At 38.7% G+C, this 26,598-nt stretch overlaps 2 protein-coding genes across 11 annotated transcripts in view; both read left to right on the top strand.

The window, feature by feature from the left end:
• Positions 1-26,598, top strand: part of abi1a (abl-interactor 1a) — a 71,774-nt gene that overhangs the window by 1,347 nt on the left and 43,829 nt on the right. For all 10 annotated transcript variants that reach the window (XM_079863866.1, XM_079863874.1, XM_079863873.1 and 7 more), the window contains exon 2: positions 16,953-17,120. In XM_079863866.1, coding sequence (XP_079719992.1) covers positions 16,953-17,120 — 168 coding nt within the window. The remainder of the gene's footprint in view (positions 1-16,952; positions 17,121-26,598) is intronic.
• LOC307153982 (macrophage mannose receptor 1-like) overlaps positions 12,377-26,598 on the top strand; it is an 86,528-nt gene continuing 72,306 nt past the window's right edge. Inside the window, exon 1 of the mRNA XM_079863839.1 lies at positions 12,377-12,439. The gene's annotated coding sequence lies outside the window, so the exon portion shown is untranslated. The remainder of the gene's footprint in view (positions 12,440-26,598) is intronic.

Here is a 26,598-nt window from a genome sequence, read left to right as displayed (position 1 = left end):
ATTATTTATTTATGATCGGCAAATGATTTGTTTATTGAGCGTTTATCAGCATGACTGGAATTTTTCTAAGTGTTCAACGGCTCTTAATGATCCTCCTCTGCCAAGAGAGTTCAGTGCACTCTTGATTCACAGCCTAAGGAACATTTATAAAAAAAAAAGTGACACTCTGTAATCATGTTGCAAACAGTGTCATGTTTAACCCCTGTCTTTCTGACCAATATTTCTCCCGAGACACAAAAACACCTGTTGGAAGCGTCTAAGATCGAGCCACAGGTGAGATCTACTGCACCAAAGCGGCATAATCAAGATGTTTATCGAGGTTTAATTGCAGAAAAAGTTGCTCGACAGGTAGTGCCGCATTTAATGTAAAAGCTGCCCGTCAGGTTTGATGTAAAATGGCAACCCTATTCCCCCGCATGACCGAGCACGCTTCGAGTCGCACCGATACTACAGAAGAAGATGACTCAGATGGGAAACCAATCACTAGGTCTAGTGTTCAAGTCTCGGCTTGACGGTCCGGCTGCAGGCTACCATGTGCCTCTCTTCTTCCTCTACATCATGCCTGAGCGCGGGATGAAGGCACTTCCTGTGAATGACTGCGTCTCTGCGGTGATGCAGCAGCAGATGGTGGGAGTGGGTCTTTATAACCAGGACAGCCACTGCCCCACTTTCTCATGTTCTCTCTGTGTGTGTGTGTGTAAGAGAGCGAGAGAGAGGCATGTGAAGCATGTAAGGAGTGTCGTGAAGTCGATCGTCTCCTCCAGGGCCGGGTCAGGTCGAGCTGCTGTTTTACAGCCTCCATGTGGAAATGTTGATCTTTCTCTGTCTGGATTAAATCGGAGATGACATCCAGAGATCTGGTGTTTTACCCAAAATCCAAAGAATTTGTCATAGAAATAGTTGATTTACTCATCATCATGCTGTTCCAAACCCTTATGACTTTCTTTTTAAAGTGGAACATGAAAAGAGAAGTTCAGCAGAATGGCATTTTCAATGAAAGTAGACCGTGACCAATGCTGGTCAAACTCTAAAAACCACCATATGCTGTTTTGGTCATGGCAAAAAGACAAAAAAATATACCTATATATATATATATATACCAAAATATACTCGGTTGATCCATATGGACCAGGCCCCACGGTTCAGCACATGTGATACTCAAATTAATATCTAAGTTTAACTATAATAGAGTGAAAGTTTGTCATTTGCACGTGTTTATTCTTGACAATTTACATGATTTTACACATACAAGGAAAGAGAACTCGATCATGCACTTATCTTAGCACACAGCCGCACACAGATGCATGTTTTAGATAGCGAGCGAACACTGAATTGATTCCTCTTTCGCGTCTCCTTGCGCTTGAACGGACACATATTTAAAAAAAGTATGTTAAAATACCTGTATCGGCAAGTATTCTCGTCAACACAGTCGGTTATGTCTTAAGTGAATGTAAACAGTTGAGAAAGAAATCGGATGTGGATCATTCATTAGGTCTTAAAGTGACGGCTGCCTATAAAAACTGCTGCTGTCGTTGTCATTAATGTTAATCAAACCACAAAACACATTAACAAAGATGATTATATATTTAATTTATAGTGTTATTTTACATTTAATGATTACATTTGTCTTTAATAATGTTTAGTTATTAAAAGCTAGATTTTTTGCTGTGGTATCGAAGTACATAAAGTGGGTTTTAAGTAATAAATAAATGAAAAGTTAGTATTAGTATACTGTCAAAGCGTTAAACTTTAATATACTAAAATGTCCATTTAAGTTACTGATGACTCAAGTGTGCAAGCAGGTGAATAATAAAATGCTAGTTTTATATAATTTGAAACTGCTGCAGCACCAGGAATATGTGTATGGGCATTAATTTGTGTTATTTTAACGTTATATTGTAGTTTTTCCCTAAAGTAGCCTAAACCATACAGACGGTGATATACAAATGACATTCACTGGGCTTCAACTGCTTACTCTTTTACAGCAGATACTAAAATGACTGAAAATTTCGCAGCATCAGCCACATGCACACTTCAAGCTCAAAAGATCTCCCGGTTCTGGGCTTATTTGTGATTCAGACATGAAGACTATATTTCAAGTCTTCTAAAACCATACATAGTTTTGTGTAGCAAACAGACTGAAATTACTCAAATAAATTAAGTAGTTATACGCTGAATTGTGCGTCTGTCCCCAATGCCATTGTATAGAAATGAGCAGAAACAAAGTCAGGATTTGGAGCAACATGAGGGTGATCAAATGATGACAACAATTTTATTTTATTTATTTGAACTGTTCCAATGAGACACTTACATTTAAGCGTTATGTTGCTGGAAACCAGAGATTTTACTTGAATGCATGCGTGAAGCAATGCAACTTGCGTCTCGCAAGTTGCATTGCTTCACGCATGCATTCAAGTAAAATCTCTGGTGTTTTATATAATGTGTTTAAAATACCCCAAAGCCCAATTTGCATGTTTGGCCAGCAACAGTTCCTCTTTTGCAATGCAAGACGGCGTGCTTCTGTAACCTCTGTGGACAGGTTGACTTCTGATAAGGATGCATTAATGAACACCTGGCTTGAACAGGTGCTGGACCAACACTGCTATGCGCACAAATATGAAATGGATACACAAGTTAAGTAAAGTAAAGCAAGTGTATTGGTGTTTGTTCCAGCAGTCATTTTTAGTTTTTCCATCTCCTGTGTGGTTTTCTGTTGAGTTGAGGTGCTCTTCTCTTATTGAGCTGGGCCAGCTCGATGGCACTTGTTAGCAGTCTCTCAGCGTTCTGCCCTACATGACTCCAGCGCTGTCTTCAGCAAACCAAGTGCACTGCAGACTTGGGTTTTCTGTATAATAGGACAAGTGTGAAGATTGCTGCCCACTGTTCCAGCATGGCTTCTCTGTGGAGGATGTTGGTATTGTGTACAGAACAATAAGTCTGATTTTAGTGTGATATAAAAGGCCTACAGCAGAACTTGTGATAAGACAGTTATTTAGAGACACTGAAAAATGTAGCACTAGATATGTCGAATACAAATTTCTTTAATTTTCCCCAAAAAATTCTAAAAAAAGTATGTGATTGGATGCAGAAGTCACCATCATGATGCTTGGGTGTTTCGAGTGATGCCTTTGAAGAATATAGACAATTAGACTACACTACTCGCCTTGATGCTTATAATGAAGCCGTAAAACACCGGCCTTTGAGAAGATGCGCTCTGATGGCGTGGAAGTCAATTTAAACACTACTACTAATTTAGCTTTCACACTCCGCACTTGGATATACACTAGGGCTGGGCGATATATCGCATGACATTGATATGCGCCTCTCGTCAGTAAAGCCGGTTCCTTGATTAGTAGTAAATCGCCATCACCTGCTTTCAGATGGAACGGCATTCACTACACAGAGCCGTAGTTAACTGACAAGCTGAGCCATACGATACTGGCGATACGTCCACGATAATTAATGTGATATGGCTCAGCTTGTCAGTTAACTACGGCTCTTTGTAGTAAATGCCGCTCCATCTGAAAGCAGGTGATGGCGATTTACTACTAATCAAGGAACCGGCTTTACTGACGAGAGGCGCATATCAATGTCATGCGATATATCGCCCAGCCCTAATATACACCTAATATTAGCGCACATTTATCTACTTTAATGTTAACAATAGAGATAGCAGTCGTATAAAGTGGCAAGTACTTTGTGGTCAATCTTTACCCTCTCGAAATATTCCCACACTTTGGATTTTGGGATGCGGTATTATGTCGGGCATAATGTGTTAGTGATCTGTCAATGCGCAACTTTGCCAGTTCCTGAATTGTTTTGTTTTTTTCAAAAATATTCAGTCGACTATAAGGGGGCAGCCCTAGTATAAACCATCAAGTATACATTAGGCTTATATTCATTTATTATTTTTTTGTTATATTTTTGTGAAGAATATAGCCTTTAAAGCTGAAATAGCAATCAAAAAAATAAAACAAGTGCTGTTGTTATGAGGTTGCTAGGCTCTTCTTGGTGGTTTTTTACTGGGCTTTCATACTCTGCTCCTTATTTGAATCCCGCTTTCTATGTAAATCTATTGGATTTTTTTCCCACCAATTTGTCATCTACCCTGTGAAAATAGTGTTTTTTTTTCCACAATAGTAGAAAACACTTGTAATAAATGTTCAACTACTGAAGCATGACCAATCAGTTTGCAGAATAGATAGTTACCTGGATTGTTTTTCATACTTGACCACTTTGGCCGATGTGGTTTTTAGATCATTTCCTCGGTGCCAGACAGTGCTGTGAGAACATTCAGAATTCTCAGATAAAAGTTGTCAAATACTTTAGAACCAGACTGAGGTTATGTGTGTGTCAGCTTTTCTAATCTAGCTGTTTGTCCCGTGGCCTTCATAGGTGTGGCTTGCTTCCCTTCGATGAGTCAGTGAGTCTGGATAAGGGCGGTGCCATCCAGGGCAGATTGTCATATCATGGGCTCTGTCTCTTTTGCAGAGCTTAGATGCCAATTTTATTGCAGCTTTGATACCTTGCTCATCATCATATTCTTAATTGACTAGCCAGACCACCGCTTGACTGTTTTTGACTTTTTACCATAGCACCAACATTAAGCACAGTAAACTTGCTTCCTCTCGAGACCGACTGGAAGGAATGACTTGCCGTTCATTGAGTGAGTCAGATGTTGAGTCAGTAACCCCTCGGATGGATTTAGTGAGTTCATTCAGTGAAGGATTTCTCAGAATTATTCGAATTGGGTACTGTCTTGAGTTTGATCATTAAAATGACTTGTTTTTCAGGGCCATTTAATTGACAAATTTGTTTTGTAAAGATATTCTGCCATTTCAATGTGTTTTAAGCATCCAACTACTTTTGGGGCCACTGTATGTTTAAATTGTGCCTCATTGAGGTTCGCCATGGAAATGGACACAATAACCCCCCCCCAGATGTCTCTGTTTACGGGATCGAGGTCAGAGGCTAGTGCAGTTATCATGCGAGAGACGAGACTTTACCACCGCTAACATATGTCCAGTAAATTGGCGTTAGCATTGCTCATGCCAGTACCTAGATTACGCCACAAGACCATAATCCTTTTCTCGCCGGCATCCTCGAGCAAAACCACATCAGTAAATCCTACAAATACTCATTATTTTTCCTGGAGGAGATCCTAGGCTGTCTCTTAACCCAGGCAGTTTGCGAACCAGCATGCACTTGGGTGGGAGGCGCTCTAAAATGCCCCTTCCTGTGATCAGACATGGCGATTACAGTGGCCATAACAGATTAAAGAGGCCTGTAATTACAGCCCTGCTTCTTTGGCCTTGACTTCCATCTGTTCTTTTGCTTGAAAGAATTGACACAAAGGACACACACTTTGAACTCAATTTTTTTTTTTTTTTTCTCGAGTATGAGCTACATATTCTCCTCTAGCACGCGCCATAAAAGCCTGACGTATCAAATATGATACAAAAAACAACACTTTAATTTACCAAAAAAAAAGGGCCAAGCCAAAGAAGACAAAATATTTAGTGGACTTATGGTCTTAACCATTTTAATCACAAATCACTTGTCAGGAAATTAACAAGATTTGCACAAATACTGTAGATAAAGTAACTTAGCGCAGGAGCATCTTGTTGAAAAATAACATCTGATAATTCGTCTTTAGATAACTTTTCAATTGCGAGAAGCAAGTCAATCTGCAATATTCTTTTGTACTCCAAAGCATTAAATGACGTTTCACAGTAAAGTAGCTCGCCAGTACCAGCAGCTAAAAGGCTCTCCACACAATAGCCGTGTTTCCACTGTCGGGACAAAAGCGAGTGTGCTAGTAGTGTGTGCCAGGGACAGTCGAGTTTCCTCTAGCCCTTTCGGGGCTTGATCGGGGCCAACGGCCAGGGGTTTTAGGCCTGCCGAATACTTTGGTCCAAAGTGGGCCAAGGGGCTTGAGGAGTGGTCATGAGCGGAGACAGGAGACGGTCAACACCGCTGCTCATTTCCCATGTTATTATATCAGGCTACCAGCTAACTTACACATTTCAAGACATTTTAAATCATTTTATGCTCAAAACTCACTTTCAGACATCAGTGAGTGTTTGAAATAACTTACGATCTGATGTGGATTCTGATCACCGTATGAGGCAGAAATATTTATATGCAATTCTAAAGGCTACTTACTAACCATAGCGATAATAAATACACGTTTTTAATTGTGATTCATCACTCCCACAACTTCCCATGTTCTGCCAAAAACTTTTTAAGTAGTGCATTTCCTTAAATTTAGCTAATTTCCAGACCAGTAATGTGTGGTTGAGTCAATTAAAAGCTAAATGTTTAGCCATTTTGGGCCCATTTTTTACCTTAGAGTGTGTAAAAGTTTCATTTTGAAAGATTACATTTTTATGACATTTTTATCATGTGTTGTCAGACTTAAGAAGATTTTCTAGAATCCAGCAACTGTTTTCAATTACTTTCGTTGTGCAAAGGAGCAGCGTGGACATTCGACTCGAAGCGTGCTCGGTCATGCGGAGGAATAGGTTTGCCATTTTACATCAAACCTGACGGGCAGCTTTTACATTAAATGTGTTTCCACATGTTTATGGAAAATACCAAAGACTGCTTGAAGAACCTGGACAAATCATATATGATTATAATAGTGTATTTATTTGTTTTCCGGTTTCATCTGTCTCTTCCCTGTGCCTTTTTTAATTCCGGACTAATGTGTCCGCATATACAGTAGGCTATGTCATAAAAAACATGCACTCCGGTTAACTCGTATAACTCATAACTCCTATTTTCTGTTCGTGAGCGCCCTCTGTTGCTCTGGCTGAAAGGATACCAGTATAGTGAGACGGGACCTCGCTCAAACCTCCTCAGATCGCATCATTTCCATAATTGGACAATTAATAGAAATGCTCACTCTTTCTAAACAAATGTGATGTAAACATATGATATTTTATCAGTATTTTTCTAAATGTGTAAGCCTTTGGACTTAAAAGCCTTAAAGGGAAATTCCACCAGTGGAGACATGAATATGTATTGAAAGTGGGTCATATATGTAGTAGAATAGTAGCATAAATTTCTAATTTGGTTCCTTCTTGGCCGAGAAAAGGCAGAAAATGACTTTTTAGTGCTTGTGGATTACAGACAACAATCCCCATAGTGCATTGCAATGCTCAGCTCCGCAGGCCACTCCCACTGTCGAACTCAATGGTTAAACTCCGCCCATCAATCTATCAACCAACGATCTAGACTAGAGTTGAACTCCACTCTACGCTACCACGAGACCGCATGGAAATCATTTCACACAATTTCTAGTGAAGAGTTAGTTTGCGAACTCATTTCAACTCAACTCAACTCATCCAGCTCGAGCCATTGCGGGCTCCTCGTCCGCGGCAGGCAGGTCGTCTGCCTCGGCAGTTGTGGCAGCAGCTTCAGCCGCCTCCTGTTCCTCCATAGCCCTCAGCTGCTCATCGCTATATTGTGGCTCATAAAGGTAGCCACGAACATCCGTTTCTACCATAACTTCTTCAAAATCCCAATCCTCCATATTGTCTGCGTATTCAGTACCTTCGTCCGTGTTTTCTGCAGGTTTCTGCCGGTGAAATCAAACGCACTGGCACTGATCTGTGATAGGTCTGTTAGCGCGTTAGGTCCAACCCCCTATGGGCGGGTTTGAAAGGGTGGGAACTAGTGCTTGTAGTCTCAACAGAAACCCCCCCCCTCTTACACTTCCTCCGACAATGACGCAAAATGACGATTTTTGCGTCATTGTGGGAGGAAGTGTAAGAGGTAAATACGGATTTCTCCCGTCTCAGGGGAAAATGAGTGTTGCACGACCATTCAATAGTATGACTGGGTTTCTAACAATGCAAAGCTTAATGCAAATGGGTGGAATGTTCCTTTAATGGAGTTGTTTTGTGCATCCTTGCAAATAAATGGAAGGTGCATGTGTTCGCTTTTTATGTGAAATGGTAAATACCAGTCAGATTCAGCGTGATTGCTGTACACTTCCTAGATACATTAATAAATGACTGTGTCACTAACTGTAACAGTTTTTATTGTAAAATAATATTGGTCAAATATTGATGCTAGAGTATTAAGTCTTTAATTAACCTAAAGACTAAACGTTTATGCAACTTGTTTCATTGTGATTCATCACTCCCACAACTTCCCATGTTCTGCCAAAAACTTCATTCTGTCGTTGATGTTTTTCAGAGAGAGCAATGGCTTTAAGTAGTGCATTTGCTTAAATTTAGCTAATTTCCAGACCAATAATGTGTGATTGAGTCAATTAAAAGCTTAATGTTTAGCCATTTTGGGCCCATTTTTTGCCCTAGTGTGCGTGCGTGTGTGTATGTAAAGGTTGAATAAACTGTTTCATTTTGAAAGATTACATTTTTATGACATTTATATCATGTGTTGTCAGGCTTAAGAAGATTTTCTAGAATCCAGCAACTGTTTTCATTTACTTTCGTTGTGCAAAGGAGCAGCGTGGACATTCATCATAACTTTTCCTTTCTTACTTCATGGCAGAAAAAAGTAATACAGGCTTGAGTAAATGATGATGCAATATTCATTTTTGGTAAACTAAGCCTGTGACAAGTCTAGTTCACACGGCCTTAATGAATACCAAATTGGTTGAGTCAGTGTGGTTAAACCCTTTTGGTGTTTGTTGGGTTGGTGTGAAAATGACCATATGTTTTTGTTTCCTGACATTTAAATCAAACAATCAGCAAAATGTTTGCTGGGAGTTCGTTGGGACAGTGTGAACTGGCCTTAAGCAGAATGCTAAATGCAAAATGCATATTTTTAAAAATGACTATTGGTAGGTTGCCTGAATGACTAATTTAATAATTTGTCATAAAAAACATATGTGCTCAATTGAGTTGGATATTTTTTTTATCTGATATGAAAACATGTGCATAAACTACAATGGAAGTACATTACAGAATAAATTCCTTGATGCGCATCAAAAAAGACGTGAATTTACGATGGGATGGGACGGCATAACTGGACTATCCAGCGGTCCGATCTCATTGCACAGCGCCTGAAATGCTGTTTTGGTCATTCTGACATGCCTAAGCAAAGTCTGTCGTCAAAGTGGTTTGTTATTATTACCTCCCAGAACTGACTTACACGATTGCGTTCACAAACAGGAGAGCAAAGCAGAGGAGGAGTCATCGTAAGAGTTACACAGTGTTAATAAAGGACATTCCTAGCATTTTTTTCACCTGATCTTCCGAGTACATTTCCCTCTGGATCTGTATTAGAGCAGCGTGAGCTGGGCTGTCAGCTCTACAGGAAATCCAAACAATCCCATTGTAGGAGAGAGTGTTTTGACTTGTTCTTCAGCATGAAGATGAACTCATTGCATGCTAAACCTTGAGTGTTTTACCGAGTGCCCATCACAGACTGTTCTTCTAGGGCAGAAAGGAATTAATTGTAGTTTCTTGCAAGCGTGCCAAGATACTTGGCTCCACCGTCCAAGACAGTACTGTGCCTCAGAGCTGATTATGTCCAACAAAAGTGTCCAAAAGAGTTACTGTTTCTTCCTGTGGACTCCACCAGTGTGTTGGGTGGAGCGTCTCTCCTGATACTCTGACTCTAGGGAGGAAACGTAGGCTTTTCCTTCCTGTGAACCAGGAACAGCCGACCTACCCTGTGATTCCTTTCATGGAAGTCGTGGAGATGAAGGTTGAAGAATGTTTTAGGTTCAGCTTAAACTTAAGATAAAGGACTGCAGTGTTTACTTGTAATGGTATGTTCGTCTGGCCTTGTGATTGGTCAAATAAATCCTTTATGTTTGCTCTTATCTTGTCAATAGACGTCACACTGACTTACAGGATATTGTCTTAGGAATTTCAGCAATTAGTTGGTGGGACGTTTCCATTTTAATGTGAATTTTCTAAAAGGACATTTTTAAAGGTGCTTGGCACTTTCTTTTTTTTCTAATTTGAAAACTTTAAGAGTACAAAAAGAACTTAAGGGTGCAGTGAAAGTGTATTACATAATATTTTTTTCCTTATGTACAAGGCAGCAAAACACTTTAATTCATTTGTAGTCTTTAATACTTCTAGCTGCACATTCAAACATGAGAAAATATGCTTTCTTACAACCAACTAAAACATATTACAGTACAAACACCATTAGGTAAACATTGTCATGATTCATCATCAACAGTAGATCATTAGCATTAGCTTGGCAGAAATGTGCAGTATTCACTGATGGTGAACGGCTCTGAAACAGCATGCCTAAAACGTGCAACAGCGCCACATTTTCACTTTGAACATGCAGCATTCATATTTATTTAATTAAGTTATTTCATTATTTTGAAGTTTTCAAGTAATTGAAGTTTAATAATCCCATTAAACCGTATCACGATTTAAGACCAAATTTAAGACCTCTTAAAAAGTTAATTAAAACTTTAGTTATACAATTACAGATATTTAAGACTTTTATGACCATACGATTTTTTTTATCGCTCATTGTTTCAACAAGGAAGAGTTGGCTTTCTCCTCTGCACCTTCTGCCTTTCCTTATCTCGAGGTGTTTGTGCCTGTGACCGTGGAAGAGATAAAAAGAGATTGTTGCCTTTGTCTTCTGGGAATGGGAGTTTGCCTTTCTTGCTTCGTGGGAAGTTTTTGGAGCTTTCTGAAGATGCCAATCAAACATTGTATCTGTGTGAAATGTCCTTCAGATAAAGCTGTTTTTCCAAAAAACTGCCCGTTTAGCCTTGATGGGCTAATGTGAGATTGGTGCATTGTGGGTCCCACAAAAAGTCTAGAAGGTTATTGATGTTTTTGTAAGGGCAAATATGGAAAGAAATGTAAAAGCTGGACCAGAACAAATGACTCCTGTTACTGACAAGGCCATTTCTGTTACGCCAACACATATTTGCCTTATCAGCTCCCACAGTCTTGGTGTCTTGAAGAATCAGATCCACTGGCCAATGATAAGTATGATCGTATGATTTAAAAATCTACTTTAAAGTTCTTAGAAACTAACTCGTACACTACCGTCAGTAAGTTCTAATTTAATTAACTTAAATTAACTTCCTGTTCATCAAAGAAGAAAATGTGTAATGGTTTTCACACAAATATTAAGGATTTATACTAAGGAAAATAATAAGGATTTTTTCTCTACTGGCCCGACTGGGTCAGTGGTTCAAATTTTTACTTGCCCTGCCACAAAGCAATAAATAAATAAAATAGGCCTAGTTATTGTCTTCATTGTTTTTGACCCATATCCTTAATAAATAAGGTTGTGACACTAAAAACTACTAGCCTAACTCATATAAATTCCAAGTATTGTTAAAGACAAGTAAACTGTAAGTAATAAAATAAGAACAAACAATCAAATTACGTGCAATAGCACAAATACAAAAGAACAAACATGCATATAACATAAACACTGTTTTTCATGTTTTTCAGGTAAGTCTAACAGTAATTTCAGGTTGAGAAAATTAATAATCAAATGTAAAATAGCACTGCAGAAGCAAGTTTATTAGGCTGCTGTCACTTTAAGAGCTGCACAGATCTAACATAAAGGGTTAGTTCACCCAAAAATGAAAATTCTGTCAGTAATTACTCACCCTCATGTTGTTCCAACCATGCAAGTCTTTCGTTCATCTTCGAAACACAAATTAAGATATTTTTGATGAAATCTGAGAGCTGTCTCACTCCTCCATAGGCTTTCAGAGGGACCGAAACTCGTCAGCCCAGAAAAGTTATTAAAAACATCGTTAAAATAGTCCAAGTGACTACAGTGGCTCTACATTAAGTTTATCATGCGACGACAATACTTTTTGTGCGGAAAAACAACAAAAATAATGACTTTATCCAACTATTAGTGTTCTTCAATGTGGGCCTCTGACGAGAGTTCACGGGAGCGCCACGACGCATGCGCCAGAACTGAGATTACGGCGTTCTTCTTCTTCTTCTTCGTCCTACAGCGTGCGTCTTCCTCTGCTTATAAACAGACCGTTTTGCGCTTCCGGCAATGTCGGGACGTCATCTTGTACATAGATATCATATTATTATATGATATCTATGATCTTGTACAGTAAATGGCGGTAATACTCCTAAGGAGTGAGCAGCCAGTAACAATAGAAGAAGAAGGCCGTAATCTCAGTTCTCGCGCATGCGTCGTGGCGCTCCCGTGAACTCTCGTCAGAGGCCCACATTGAAGAACACTAATAGTTGGATAAAGTCGTTATTTTTGTTGTTTTTCCGCACAAAAAGTATTGTCGTCGCATGATAAACGTAATGTAGAGCCACTGTAGTCACTTGGACTATTTTAACGATGTTTTTAATAACTTTTCTGGGCCGACGAGTTTCGGTCCCTCTGAAAGCCTATGGAGGAGTGAGACAGCTCTCAGATTTCATCAAAAATATCTTAATTTGTGTTCCGAAGATGAGCGAAAGACTTGCATGGTTGGAACAACATGAGGGTGAGTAATTACTGACAGAATTTTCATTTTTGGGTGAACTAACCCTATAATGTTTCACATGTGTTTTATGTCTTAACTGTTTATGTTCACTTAAGATATTACAGACTGTTTATTAGGATACTCACAGAGGCGGCATTGTTTGACGTCATTTTGTGTGAATATGTCCATTCAAGCGCAAGAAGACGTGAAAGAGCTCAATTCAGCATTCCACACAATGTTCGAGAAGCAGATTTCTGGGCAAGCACTTCGGATGTGTGTGCAAACAGAACTTGTCACATTATTAAATTGAGTTCTCTTTTGCGTCATCTTGCGCTTAAATATATAAATTGGCAAGGATTAAAAATGTGCAAATGATTAAGTTTCATGATGCAGCTCTGGCCTGATCAGGAAGGTGACCGTTGCGTCAACAAATAAGTAAGGGATAATGTACATCCAGCCAATTGTTATCTCAGAATAAACACTGTCTGGGTGATCAGGTCTGTTTTTTTTGTTGTTTTTTTGTTTTTTTTGCCTATATCTCCCAGCACTGTGTGCATCACAGGAATAAATAACGTTTTGAAATATATTCAAATCGAAAAAACATATTTTCTAAGGTATGGGGGGTGTCACACCACATTTTGCAACCTGAGTTAAAACCGATTACAAGATAATTTTAAGAAGCTTATTTACCTTGACCCTCTTTCTGTTTCTTCATTATTATATAACAGTTTTATAGTCTTGACTTCAGGCCTTCAAAAATATAAAAATTAATTTTAATTTAGACATTTGTATGTTTAATGTATTTTTGAATTCATTAATGAGGCACAGTCACTGTTAGCATGCCAACTTTTGCATGGGCAAGCACCACTGACATTTTCTTCAAACTATAGAAATTCCCTAGTCCTGTCCCTAGTATCTGCCATACTTATGTACATTTCTGTTAGCCGGATGTGAACTATGAGATTTACAGACGCACCAAAGGTAAAATTCAATCAACAGAACAGCCATAAAGCAGAATAACAACAGATTCTGATAACAGTACCGTACATCCAGACTGGAAATGGCCCAAATGTTCTGTTTAAGAGATATGAGATTACAAGCTGCCTTTATGGCACTTTCAATCCTTTTTAAGTTGTCTGTGGAGAATGTTGGATCCTATTTGCACATCTTGTTCAGCACCATTAAAATGAAGTCTGAATCTTATGACATGTGGACAGGGTTTAAAATGTTAAGCTTTGAGCTGGTTTTCAGTGAGCACCCTGAACTACTGTGTGGCTAGATGGAGACGCACTTATTTTCAACCCTTCCAGTATGTGTGAATTCTATGGTTCTTAAAGCAAGACTCTGGGAAGTGCATCTCTAGTGTAACAATGTCCATTGCTCTTGCCAAACCCTTGCTAAAAATAGCATAACTTTTGACTTAAGAACAGCTCTGTTCCATTTTTCAGTGGAACATCTGTAAAACAATATTATTGCATACCTTCACCACATAATTTACAATGGAGAATGCAGAGCTGTAGTCCCCATGTGTAAATGTCTTTTAGTGTATGTTCATGTATTTAATACAGACAGAGGGTGCGTCTCAATCAGTATATCGTATAGTATCGTATCGTATAGTATATCGTGTACACAAATTCGGGCACTGGTAAGGACAGTAACTTTTTAAAAGTACAAACAAACTTTCATTATCGAAATCCCTCCTCACTCACTGCAGGTGTTTGGTGATGTTTTATCTGCATGTGTGTCAGGTTTTGAAGTCCTTTCACAGAAGGCCTTGCATGAGTGATAGTTTACCTTAGTGAGATCATGGTTTACCACAGAGGTAGGCCAATTCGAGAACTGAGAAAATACCACATTTAAAAACTGAGTTTCGGTTCTGTGCGGTTGCGTTTGAGGCAGATTCTGTTATTCTATTCTTAGTTTCACAACAGGTTTCGAGTTCTTTTTAGGCTAGCATACGTGATATAGGTGAAAGTTAAGACAAGTGTATATATATATATATATATATATATATATATATATATATATATATATATATATATATATATATATATATATATATATACAGTGAGGAAAATAAGTATTTGAACACCCTGCTATTTTGCAAGTTCTCCTACTTAGAAATCATGGAGGGGTCTGAAATTGTCATCGTAGGTGCATGTCCACTGTGAGAGACATAATCTAAAAAAAAAAATCCAGAAATCACAATGTATGATTTTACTATTTATTTGTATGATACAGCTGCAAATAAGTATTTGAACAACACCTGAGAAAATCAATGTTAATATTTGGTACAGTAGCCTTTGTTTGCAATTACAGAGGTCAAACGTTTCCTGTAGTTTTTCACCAGGTTTGCACACACTGCAGGAGGGATTTTGGCCCACTCCTCCACACAGATCTTCTCTAGATCAGTCAGGTTTCTGGGCTGTCGCTGAGAAACACGGAGTTTGAGCTCCCTCCAAAGATTCTCTATTGGGTTTAGGTCTGGAGACTGGCTAGGCCACGCCAGAACCTTGATATGCTTCTTAAAGAGCCACTCCTTGGTTATCCTGGCTGTGTGCTTTGGGTCATTGTCATGTTGGAAGACCCAGCCTCGACCCATCTTCAATGCTCTAACTGAGGGAAGGAGGTTGTTCCTCAAAATCTCGCAATACATGGCCCCGGTCATCCTCTCCTTAATACAGTGCAGTCGCCCTGTCCCATGTGCAGAAAAACACCCCCAAAGCATGATGCTACCACCCCCATGCTTCACAGTAGGGATGGTGTTCTTGGGATGGTACTCATCATTCTTCTTCCTCCAAACACGTTTAGTGGAATTATGACCAAAAAGTTCTATTTTGGTCTCATCTGACCACATGACTTTCTCCCATGACTCCTCTGGATCATCCAAATGGTCATTGGCAAACTTAAGACGGGCCTTGACATGTGCTGGTTTAAGCAGGGGAACCTTCCGTGCCATGCATGATTTCAAACCATGACGTCTTAGTGTATTACCAACAGTAACCTTGGAAACGGTGGTCCCAGCCCTTTTCAGGTCATTGACCAGCTCCTCCCGTGTAGTTCTGGGCTGATTTCTCACCTTTCTTAGGATCATTGAGACCCCATGAGGTGAGATCTTGCATGGAGCCCCAGTCCGAGGGAGATTGACAGTCATGTTTAGCTTCTTCCATTTTCTAATGATTGATCCAACAGTGGACCTTTTTTCACCAAGCTGCTTGGCAATTTCCCCGTAGCCCTTTCCAGCCTTGTGGAGGTGTACAATTTTGTCTCTAGTGTCTTTGGACAGCTCTTTGGTCTTGGCCATGTTAGTAGTTGGATTCTTACTGATTGTATGGGGTGGACAGGTGTCTTTATGCAGCTAACGACCTCAAACAGGTGCATCTAATTTAGGATAATAAATGGAGTGGAGGTGGACATTTTAAAGGCAGACTAACAGGTCTTTGAGGGTCAGAATTCTAGCTGATAGACAGGTGTTCAAATACTTATTTGCAGCTGTATCATACAAATAAATAGTTAAAAAATCATATATTGTGATTTCTGGATTTTTTTTTTTTAGATTATGTCTCTCACAGTGATTTCCAAGTGGGAGAACTTGCAAAATAGCAGGGTGTTCAAATACTTATTTTCCTCACTGTATATATATTTTCCAATACCATTTATTTTTATGTTGAATTGTCTGATATAAAGAGAGATCCCATATAAAGAACAAAGATACGAGAAAATGTGTTGTTTACAGCTTTGGACAGAATACTAAATGCATTTTAATTACAATATATAAAAACATACAATATTATTATTTTATTATATTAATATTATTAATGTTATAACAATATTCATGAAATTATGTCTAGTTTTTTTGCAATCTCAATTGTAACCATTTATTTTCAGTGTTTAATTTCATTTATTAACTTTTAGAAATATGTGATGTTATGCTATTTGTTTTTGGTTCTCATCCTTTTTGACTACAAGCCCCTCCACTGTCCACAATATAATCGAAGGCCCCTATTGGGCCCCAACCTTCTAGTTGAGAACCACTGGATTGTTGCAAATTGTGAATCTGTAAAAATTCCACATTACAATATCCAAGAATCACCCACCTGGAAATGAAAGATACCACCACAACAGACCACTTTACAAAGCAGTAGTTTATCTAGACAATACTGTAGCATTGGGTACACTTACAATGGGTTTGCTCGCTAACTACCTCAGCAAACTCAAATGAAGCTTTGATACATTGCAAACTTTATCAAATCCAGTGATTTACTTTGCCTACTAAAGCATCCCGGTACCTTGTAAATGTGACTTTGTTTTCCTCAAAATGATTTAAAACTTGTGCAGTCTTCCAGAAGTTACATGGCAACCTGGCAGTCAGATTGGAATGGATGCTTTTAGCCAGTTTTTTTTTTTTGCAGCATGCTGTATATCAGACGATCCGTGGGTGTGCTCTCTGAGGCTGAGACTGTGTATAGATTGAAGCGATTGCTGTTTTTTGTGAAAATGTGAAGTAAAATGTTTTTCTGACCTTGACCTACAGGCACAGGATAAGAGGAAAGCCTTGGAGGAGACCAAAGCCTACACCACCCAGTCCCTGGCGAGCGTGGCCTATCAAATCAATGCCTTAGCCAACAATGTCCTGCAGTTGTTGGATATCCAGGCCTCACAGCTGCGCAGGATGGAGTCCTCCATTAACCACATATCTCAGGTCAGAAATGTTCATTTTTAATATATCTTTCTCTCAATCTCATTTCCCTTGCTTTGTCCTTGTCTGTCTAGAGTTTTCATTTAGCATTTGTCTGTCTCTCACAGTGACTGACTAGTTAATATCTGTTTTCTGTTCACCTCTTCTGCCCCCCGTTTCTCTTTCTTCTTCTTGAATGCGTCTCTATGCAGTCATCATGGAGACGTAAAACTCTCCCACGGAGTCCTTGTGTAAATCTCATCCCACTTCCATATGGTGCTGTTATTTGCTGAAGTCATGACTGGCTTCAGTCAAACCCACTAGTTTCTGCTGCCAATAAAAAAAAAACTCTGCAACCTATGGCCATAAGACAAGCCATGTTGATATTTAGAACAACGTAGTCTTCCTTATATGATATTGTTATACCGTCATATAAGATTTTCATCATACAGCCAATCCCTACTTAGGAATGTGAATATAATTTTTATAACTTTTCTTTAGGAGAAGTGTGTTTATTCAGATCATTGCATTATATATTATTTTGAATGGTTTGAATGATCAGTTACATTCATCAGGACTAGAGAATCACACTGATTCATCATTAAGCTTAGGACTTTATCTCTGTTCCAAAACATAGTGAACTGCATTATGATCTTGTATGGTCCTAACCTTTATATAATCTCAAAAATGACTTATTTAGAATGCTCTTCATAGATAACAACTTGACTTACTATTAATTTCAATAAGAATCTGAAGTTAGCATGTTGCTAAGCTAACAGCTTGCTGCTGTAATAAATATAAAAGTACATAAAACACTCAAAAATCGGGTAAAATAGTCCATGTTTTAATTATTTATTTTTTTTCTGCTGAGTGACTAAATGTTTCGTTTTTTCACTGAGCTCATTACAATACTTTCTGGTATTGAATTGAATACATATTCTGCTCACTGGTTGCAGCAGCTTTGGTGCTGTTTAAGAAGGCAGCTCATTAGGCTTTTGAAAAGAGCTTATCAAAGTTTTTATCAATTTTTGTCCTCATCACTCAGAACTATGGGGAGGTTCAGCTTCCTATGACAGTGTCAACAAGACCTTCAACCATCTGAAGATTCTTAAAATTTGATCTCTTATGTGACAAACACCAATTCTGTTTTTCTCACCCTCAAGCACAAACACTGCCCACAGTGAAGTGCTAAAACCAGAATGATTAGATTGATATAATCTGCCAGTCACATTAGAACTTTAATCTGCAGATGTTGTTGGGTTTAGTTGGCTTACAGTGGACTATTCTCAGGTCTCGTCTCCATTCATATGCGTGTCTGGGAATCACAGTGGGCTTTATGAACGGCTGTAAGACAGACTTATTTAGATGGTCAACAGAGGCCTGTTCTCACGTCCAGCTCTTCACACACACCCTCCACTTACAGTGTCAATCATGATTCTCTCCAAAGATGGAGATGAGAATAATAGGACAGTTATGTTGAAAACAGGGTGCTGTCTGTGAGCAAGCTTTCTGTTGTAGCTTGTTGTACTAAAGGTGGGGGAAAACTTATTCAGTGATGCATCACAATTCTGAATCGCTCACAGATATAATGGTATGGTATGCTTTGCTTGCTGTCAATCCCAGACACACAAAAAAAAAACTCAAGTATCTAAACTTTCACAAAGTTTGGAAAGAGCATGATGAATTTCTAAGTCAATCAGGGTTTTTGTGACATTGTCCATTACAACTGCACACTACATCAACAATGAGTGGCAGCTCATGTGCAGCTCAAAACCTGTCAACATCATAGTTCAGTAGAGTCAAATCCTGTTCCTGGAGAGCTACCCTCAGAGTTTAATTAAACACACCTGAACCCGCTAATCTAGGTCTTCAGGATCACTAGAAACTTCCAGGCAGGTGTGTTGGAGCTAAACTCTGCAGGACAGTGGCCCTCCAGGAGCAGAATTGGACACCCCTGTCATAGAGACCCAACTTCAGTCAGAACTCATTGCAGTCCCTGCATTTTGCATTTGACTGAAAGGAATTTAATTGTATAGTGTTTAAAGATACTCTCTCCTATATTTTAGACAAACTGACACTGGTCATTCAACTCTGGAAACTGTTCCATAAACAAACCGTAACCCTGTAGCCTCAGTGCTGATTGCCACGGATCAGACATGACTGCGCTGTTCTACTGGAAGGTGACTAATGGCTATAAAGTGGCTCTAATCTCTCAGCTGAGGCACACCTAGAGCTTTGCTGACAGAGGATGTTCCCGTCTTTACAGCATTTCTCACTCTTTCCTCTTCCTCTGGCTGCCGATTAGACGGACCGCACTGCCAGCATGTGGCCAAATTAAATTAGAACATCAGTGCACCAGACTAATGGGCCAGCATGCCAGGTCTGGAGTTCATTGTTTTCATCGCAGCTCTACACGGAATGTTCTGAGTTGTGTTATCACGAATCTGTCTTGTTGGAGCCGGCACTGACCCTGAGCGTGGGAGGCTGAAGTGCTGCTACCTAGACCAGTGCATGAAGTGGCTGCTAAGAGACTGTGAACAGTCCGCGCTTTGTCTGGCCAGCTAAAGAGTTGGCAACACACTAGGAGTCTCGTTTTGCTTTTCTCTCTCTTCATAGCTGCAAGTAAATCTGTGTTTGCCTGTTGCATCTGAGGAACTACAGAGATGACTAATTAAAGGCAGCTCTGAGTGGAGTTCTGAAGCAGCATGCTTAGAAATGGTTTCATGGTTACCCCATGACTGATCTCCTATTATCTAATTTCAGAGAGGCTAACAAAGCAAACTAGCTTTGAAAGCATGAGATTCCACCCTCCCTTCACCGGTCTCTAAAGCCACGCCTCCTTCAAAACATATGAACACACAGCAGAGTCTGCAAAGCGTCACGAGACGAGATGGCGTTAAATGACCCCATGTCTCAAAGCACATAACATTTCAATAATAATGAACGTAAGCAACTTACAGAGCTCGGATTTGTATCACCTGACTGCTGCAGATTCATTTTGGCATTGATAGTGTTGACATAGAAACACATAAATTCGAGACTGAGGACGTGAACAGCTCCTGATAGAATGTCACTGGTTCTCATCTCGTAATTACAGTTACGATGGCATGAACGCAGCATAAGCTCATTGTTTTGGTTCATGGAGCTGTAAAACAGCGACTGCTGTTTCGTCATGCTGTGTTCCTGACCAACTTAGTTGAGTCCAAGGACAAACATCAAGAGTAGGTTGAGTCAAGACTGAGAACAGAAGATGGAGGCCAAGTTAAGACAGAGACATAAGGAGTAGGGTGGTCCTTATTTTTAAAGTATCCAATTGTCATGCTCTTAACCCTTCAAATTGTTCCTTTATATAAGAAAATACAGCATGCCAATTTTTATGGCAGTAACATAATAATTACTGGTAGCTCAATAGCTTTAAACTTTCTGAGATTTTGATGATTTTCATAAAAACAGATCATTTGATTTGATATTGTACCTGGCTAGTAAAATTCCAAAAAAATCTCCATAAAAGCATCTAATGCACCATATATTCCTAAATATGTATTTTAGATGCATATCTCAGTTTACTTATTGTAGAAACTAAATCCAAATTAATCCGGTTTAGCAGATTTACCTTTCCTGGTGGAATCAATGCATATTTCTATTGATGATCACCTTGGTTATTGTTTGGGTTTAGAGCACATTTTTTGGTTTAAAAAATTACATTACGTTCCTTGAAATTGACCCGGAACTTTGGCCGAATCAAGCAGATTATCAGGAGGCACAGGCAACCATGCAATGAAAGTAGTCAATGATCACGCCGAGAGAGGAGTGGCTCTGATTCAAGAATACAATGGCTATCTCACACACTCTGAAGAACAATTGCAGTTTCTCCTTCATGTGGTGGAAGATCACCGACAGATCTATCCAGACTGCAAAAAGTCAACACTGGCTGCTGAGCATCAGAAATGAGGGATTGTTGAAAACTTTGTGCTTTTTTGAGATTGTTGTCATTGTTGTCATGTCAGTATTGCTCTGATTTCAATAAAATGTAGTTCATTTGCAGCAACTTTTAATATTACTTGCATATCACAATAACGCCGCACAGCTTAACATAGGCAATCTTCCACATGATTGAGCTACCAATATCATTTTTTTGTCAACATTTTTCCATATTTCTAATTTTGAAGTTAAAAGGAACAGTTTAAAAGGTTAAGACTCTAACATTTTGCAACAAAAAAAAAATTGGACTTGATAAGGACCACCCTAATAAGGAGAGTATGAATGATTCAGACAGAGTAAATATGTTTTCCTTTGGGGTGAATGAAGCCTGGTTTTGAATTAGTCATGCAAACATCTGCAGGACTTACCATCTCCCGTTTTTCATTAAAGTTGGGTTTGATTGATCCATCCTTTTACAAGACTTTACAAGTCTGTCAAAAATATGTCTGTCATTGAGTATTTTCAAGTAAGAATTCAAAGTTCTGAGTTGTCTGCAATGCAGCAAAGTTTGTGCATTCCTCAAACATGTTCATAGCCTCTAATAAGCTAAAAGCTCTGTTTTGTGATGCATCTCTAATCATTATCACCAAAGTGCAAGTTTATAGTGTATGGCACTTGGCTGCAGAATGCCCCCGCTGGGAAGTTCTGCATACTTGGTTGTTACAAGTGTAAATACTTAGCCCCCCACTTTGAGTTAGCAAGATTAACTACAAATTCTTTTGGGATCTCTCTGTCTTCATCCCTCCTGACTGTCTGGCTGAGTGTGCTCTTGGCAGATGAGCTTCATCCAAACAGGAAATGGAGTTCCAGAGATGAGATTGTAGGGAAGACCTGCTCTCCCTCTGTTTCCTGACAATAAAGTTTGGCCAAAATGTTTCACTTGGGAATGAGATTATGAGTGAATTGTGACAATTAAGTAGGTTACATAAGGGGGCAGGGGTTTCTTCAATCGTATAACCTTTCCCAACTCCATGCTTCCCACACAACCTGCAAGTCTCTGAAACTTCTTATTCCTCTTCAGAATCGCTAGAGATACAGAGAGCAGCTCAACAACTCTCCAATGCGTTTCCCAGTGTGAAGACTTCAATCTATTTGGCAAAGAAGAAGCACAAACAAGTTCCTTGCATTAGGGTGCTGTTTAGACTCTCCTCGTAACCTGATGTTGACCTACAGTGTTTTGATTCTAGAGTGAAAGCCTCCCAACGCAATTTGAAGAAGAGTACAAGAAGTAGACAAGTAGAAGAAGAGAGAGTCATTGAGGGCACAGTATAATTTTAGTGCTCAGTTGAAGGGATGTGAACTACCCTCTGTCGATTCCTCAACTTCACTTATGTTATTCACTTTATTGTTTCTAATCTGGGTATATAAACCTTATGCTTCACACAGGAGTGAAAAGAGATGTTATTTGTTTCAGTAGATTATGCTTGTTTTCACTCACTGTTTGGAAAGCTTAAATCCTTGTTCTCTGAGTATTTTCTCGTTTAGTACTGGGAGAATTTAGAGTCAGATAGTCCACATATAGAGTCCATTTTCAATTGATCCGTTCTATTAAGCTGTCCATTGAGTTGTAGTGTATTTTGCACCCATTGTACATTGCACAGTATGTAGATGTGTCTTTGTCACTCATGAGGTTAATTGCAGTCTTTTGTGTAATATACAACCAAATACATTTATATACTTTTGCAAAGTAAAGGCTCACTCTTGAAGAGGTAGCTCATTTATATTGCTCACAGCAAACATTCATCTGGCTCGCTGCAGAGATAGCTGCTCTCAGATGCTCGTGGTCACCCTGTCGGAGAGAAGCCAAAGCCAGATGGAGCATAACACACCCGTAAATCTGTGGAGGGAGCGCCTGTCCTTACCCTTCAGCTGTGCTCGTAATGTTGTTAGTGAGCTGCAGTCCAAACTAACAGAGCTGCGTCCTTGCTTTTAGTCACCAAGCGTTACCGTTTAGCGCCGGATATGCGACAAAGAGCTGTTCCACATGTTCTGTTGCATGAGTGGTTAGTTTTTTTTCCTAAATTGTATTGGTTATGTGCTAAGAATGCTGGTTCACAAGCTATTTAGCCTGCTGTGGGACTTTAATTCTTACAATGAATTAAACAAAAAAGTTTGGCTAGTAACACGAACATCAGGGTGTGGTCCGTTTCTCATTTCAGAAGTAATCATGCGGTTTTGCGCTATTATTAAATGCTGGCATGGCAATCCTATTGACATAACCACATAAAGTGGAAGTGTGTGTGTTGTTTTGGGTGTGTGCTACAGGCCACTGTTGCTACAGATATGCACAACACGTCTGTCTGTTTGTGCATAGCTGGCTTTTCCGGAAGCCATGCCACCCCGGGGTCGCATCGTTAAACTGCTGAAATGACTTTTTTCTTTTTCCTGTCAGTTGCTGAAGTGAAACTGTCTGGCCAGTTTCAAAGCCTCTCTTTTTGTCTGCTGCTTCTCCACAAAATTCACAAAATTTAGTTTGAAACTGAAATACATTTCACATTGAAGATTGCACTTTATTTTACAGTCCTGTTGTACACGTGCTGTTTACTAACTACAATAACCAGTAGCACATGTTAAGTCCATGTATTGTAAAATAAAATGCAACTAAATATATTTTCAATTATTTGGTTTCAAATTACATAGATGTTTTATTTATTTTTTTAGAATTAAGATGTGTACTTGCATATATTCAAGGTTTAACAAAAATGTCTCATTACTTTTGACTTGATTGTTATACCACATGACATTTTTAGTCATTTAAATTAAAGCTTTGCTCGAAAATAGTATAAAAGTTTTCAAAACCAACATGAATACAAAATAGTACATTTCTAAGAAATTGGTATATTGGTAGATAATAAAAAAAAAATTGTTTCTGTCAAAGTAAACGAAAATATGTCATTGATTCCTCTGTAAAACCAAGTTCCGAAACAATCCGGTACGCAAGGGCTGTCTGTGCACGAATGCGTACGTGTCCTCCTGTGAATAGTACATGCAATAATATCATGGCTACGTGCATGTCTCTTGGTCTGACTGCTCCTTTTAGTGAGTTATTAATGTCAGACTCAAATTATTCAGAGGTGCTTTAACCAAGTCATTTACAGGCAACTATTTAAACCTAGTGCATCACTTTCCATTTGAACCATCTTTGCATGCAGCTTCTCTCGCTCGCTTGCTCACTCTCTCTCTGAACATGCTTGTCTACGAGAGCCAATGCTCTCACTCAAATGGTGATGAGAAGACAACTCTTTTTAATGCAAAGTAACTCAACTAACACACTACTTTCCATACAAAGAAATAGTTTTAAATGATTATTTGAACAGAAGCTGCTTATTATAATTGCACTTTATTATCATATTATGATAGGATTAAAGTACTAATGTGCAATATCTAAACCTAAACTTATCTAAAACTATATATAAAAAGGGAAAGTGCAGTGAAAACTGTTAAGTAGTTTTGTTTTACATTTGATTTACTAAATTAATATCTTTATTCTGTTGTTTGTAACTGTCTGTTCATTTTACAAATGATTCTAAAAAGTTTAACAGTAGTTACTTATTTAATGTACTATTTATTTGAAAAATACTTGGACTATATTTCATTGTTTTAATATTTATATCTATAAAAAAGTTTAAATGCAATACTTTTTGCTGTGGTTTTGAATAAAAGGTATCAAGAATCATAGAATTTGACTAGATTTTGGTATTGACTGCTAAAACTTTGTAATAGGGATACCCCTATTTGTAGTAGGATCCCCCCTACCGGGGATCATTTAGGTCTCACAGATCACACCTCTTTGACCTCAGACATGCAAGAGAAGCAAGTTTGGCGGGAACCATTATTTTACTGTCGAGCAGTTTTTGAATGTGATCAAAGCAAGCGCCCTCTTGTCGTCTTCTGAGGGTGGTGAAAGACTCTTGAGCAAGACATTGCTCCAGGACCGTCCCTGTAGAAATTGTACATTTGAGTTTCTTAAAATGGGAAATGATCTACTAAATGACTAATAACACAGTAAAGGCTCTTTCACTTGATTCTCCTGTGAACTCAGTGTGAAGTCACTTCATGTTGAGTTGTGATGCATCTTGATACATCCTGTTGTAAGACACAAGATCCGAGGCATACCATTACATTAGATATTCAGTGTGAATTAAAAATGATAAGGCTTTACAATTAATTGCTATAAAGCGAAATTGCAATATGAAATACAATATACATGACCATATTAAAGGCAGGGTATTTGTTCCAGAAATTTTTTTTTTGTTATGCTGGTTGAAAGTCTCTTCACATTCTGTAAAATGTTCGTCCAAACATTGCATGCGGTCCGATATTTTAATTTTTTTATATACTTATTTAGAAAATAATAATAATAATAATAACAAAGCTGGAATAGTTTTTTTAATTGCAATCATAATTTTATCAGAAAATTGCAATTCTTTTTTTTATTTTTTATTGTGCAGCCCATTACAGTTTAAAGAGATTCTTGCCACTTGTATTTAAAACTTGACATATATCATTTCTGAAATATTCTGTTAAAGAAAAAGGTGAATAATTTCTTCAGGATTAGATTTTTAGAGCAAACTATTGCTGTTCTGGTGTGTGCAAAAATAAGCTCAGCTTCAGACATCGCACCTACAGACATATACCGTCTGATTCGTATTGCACAGAAAATATAAAGCACTTACTCAGAATGCTCCATTCTGATTAACTGGTTATATGCAGTGCGCGGGAGTCAGGTTGCACTGAAGTTAACATACAATTTACATTTATATTGTTTGCATGAACAACACATTTTTTGCTTGAGTTTGAGGGCCAATGAATGCATCTATGGAGAACGGTTGGATTTGCCAATGTCTGTGTGGTTTACTTAACCTAAGTAAAAAAACAACAACAACTGTGTTTTACATATTAGTCAGTAGTTATTGGCTAGAATAAGCTGCGGTGTGGACCAGATTTCATGCCAATTGTCATAAGTCTGGCTTCACAAGACTGTAGAGCAGATACAGTCTTGCCAAACTCAGATGACCTACTGTGATTTGTAATTAGTTAGATCCACATGCTGATTAGAAATGTGTGAAAGCCATTCAGGGCTCAAGGGATGAATGTGAAAGTGATGGAGTGTGCATTTGAACTGTTTTGGCAGCAGGGTTGGCCTTCATCATAGGATGTTGAAATACTCCCAGTTTGAAACCAAGCGGGCATTTCGTTGAACCCTAACTCTTGTCAATCAGGAGAACGCTCTCAATACTTGATTCCTAAACAATGGAACACGTCATTGGGTTTTTTGAGGACCTTTGATAAAGTTGGACCCACACACATTGTGCAATATGCAACGCACATTTCAGCACATCTATTTTTCAGCTTTCAGGAAGGAGATGAAGTCAGATCGTGCTCCCTTCCCACTTCCCCCAACTCCAGCTGCACTGCTCAATGTAGAGCTCGGTTTACTCAAAAAAAAGAGCTGCTGATTTCACGAACAACAGTTCTGTAAAGTCTACATCTATTTTTCGTCCATCCACATTTACATCTG

This window comes from Squalius cephalus (genome assembly GCF_949319135.1).
Source record: "Squalius cephalus genome assembly, chromosome: 25".
Lineage (NCBI taxonomy): Eukaryota > Metazoa > Chordata > Actinopteri > Cypriniformes > Leuciscidae > Squalius > Squalius cephalus.
The sequence above is the reverse complement of the archived record's forward strand: the minus strand, read 5'-3'. Positions and strand labels throughout refer to the sequence as shown.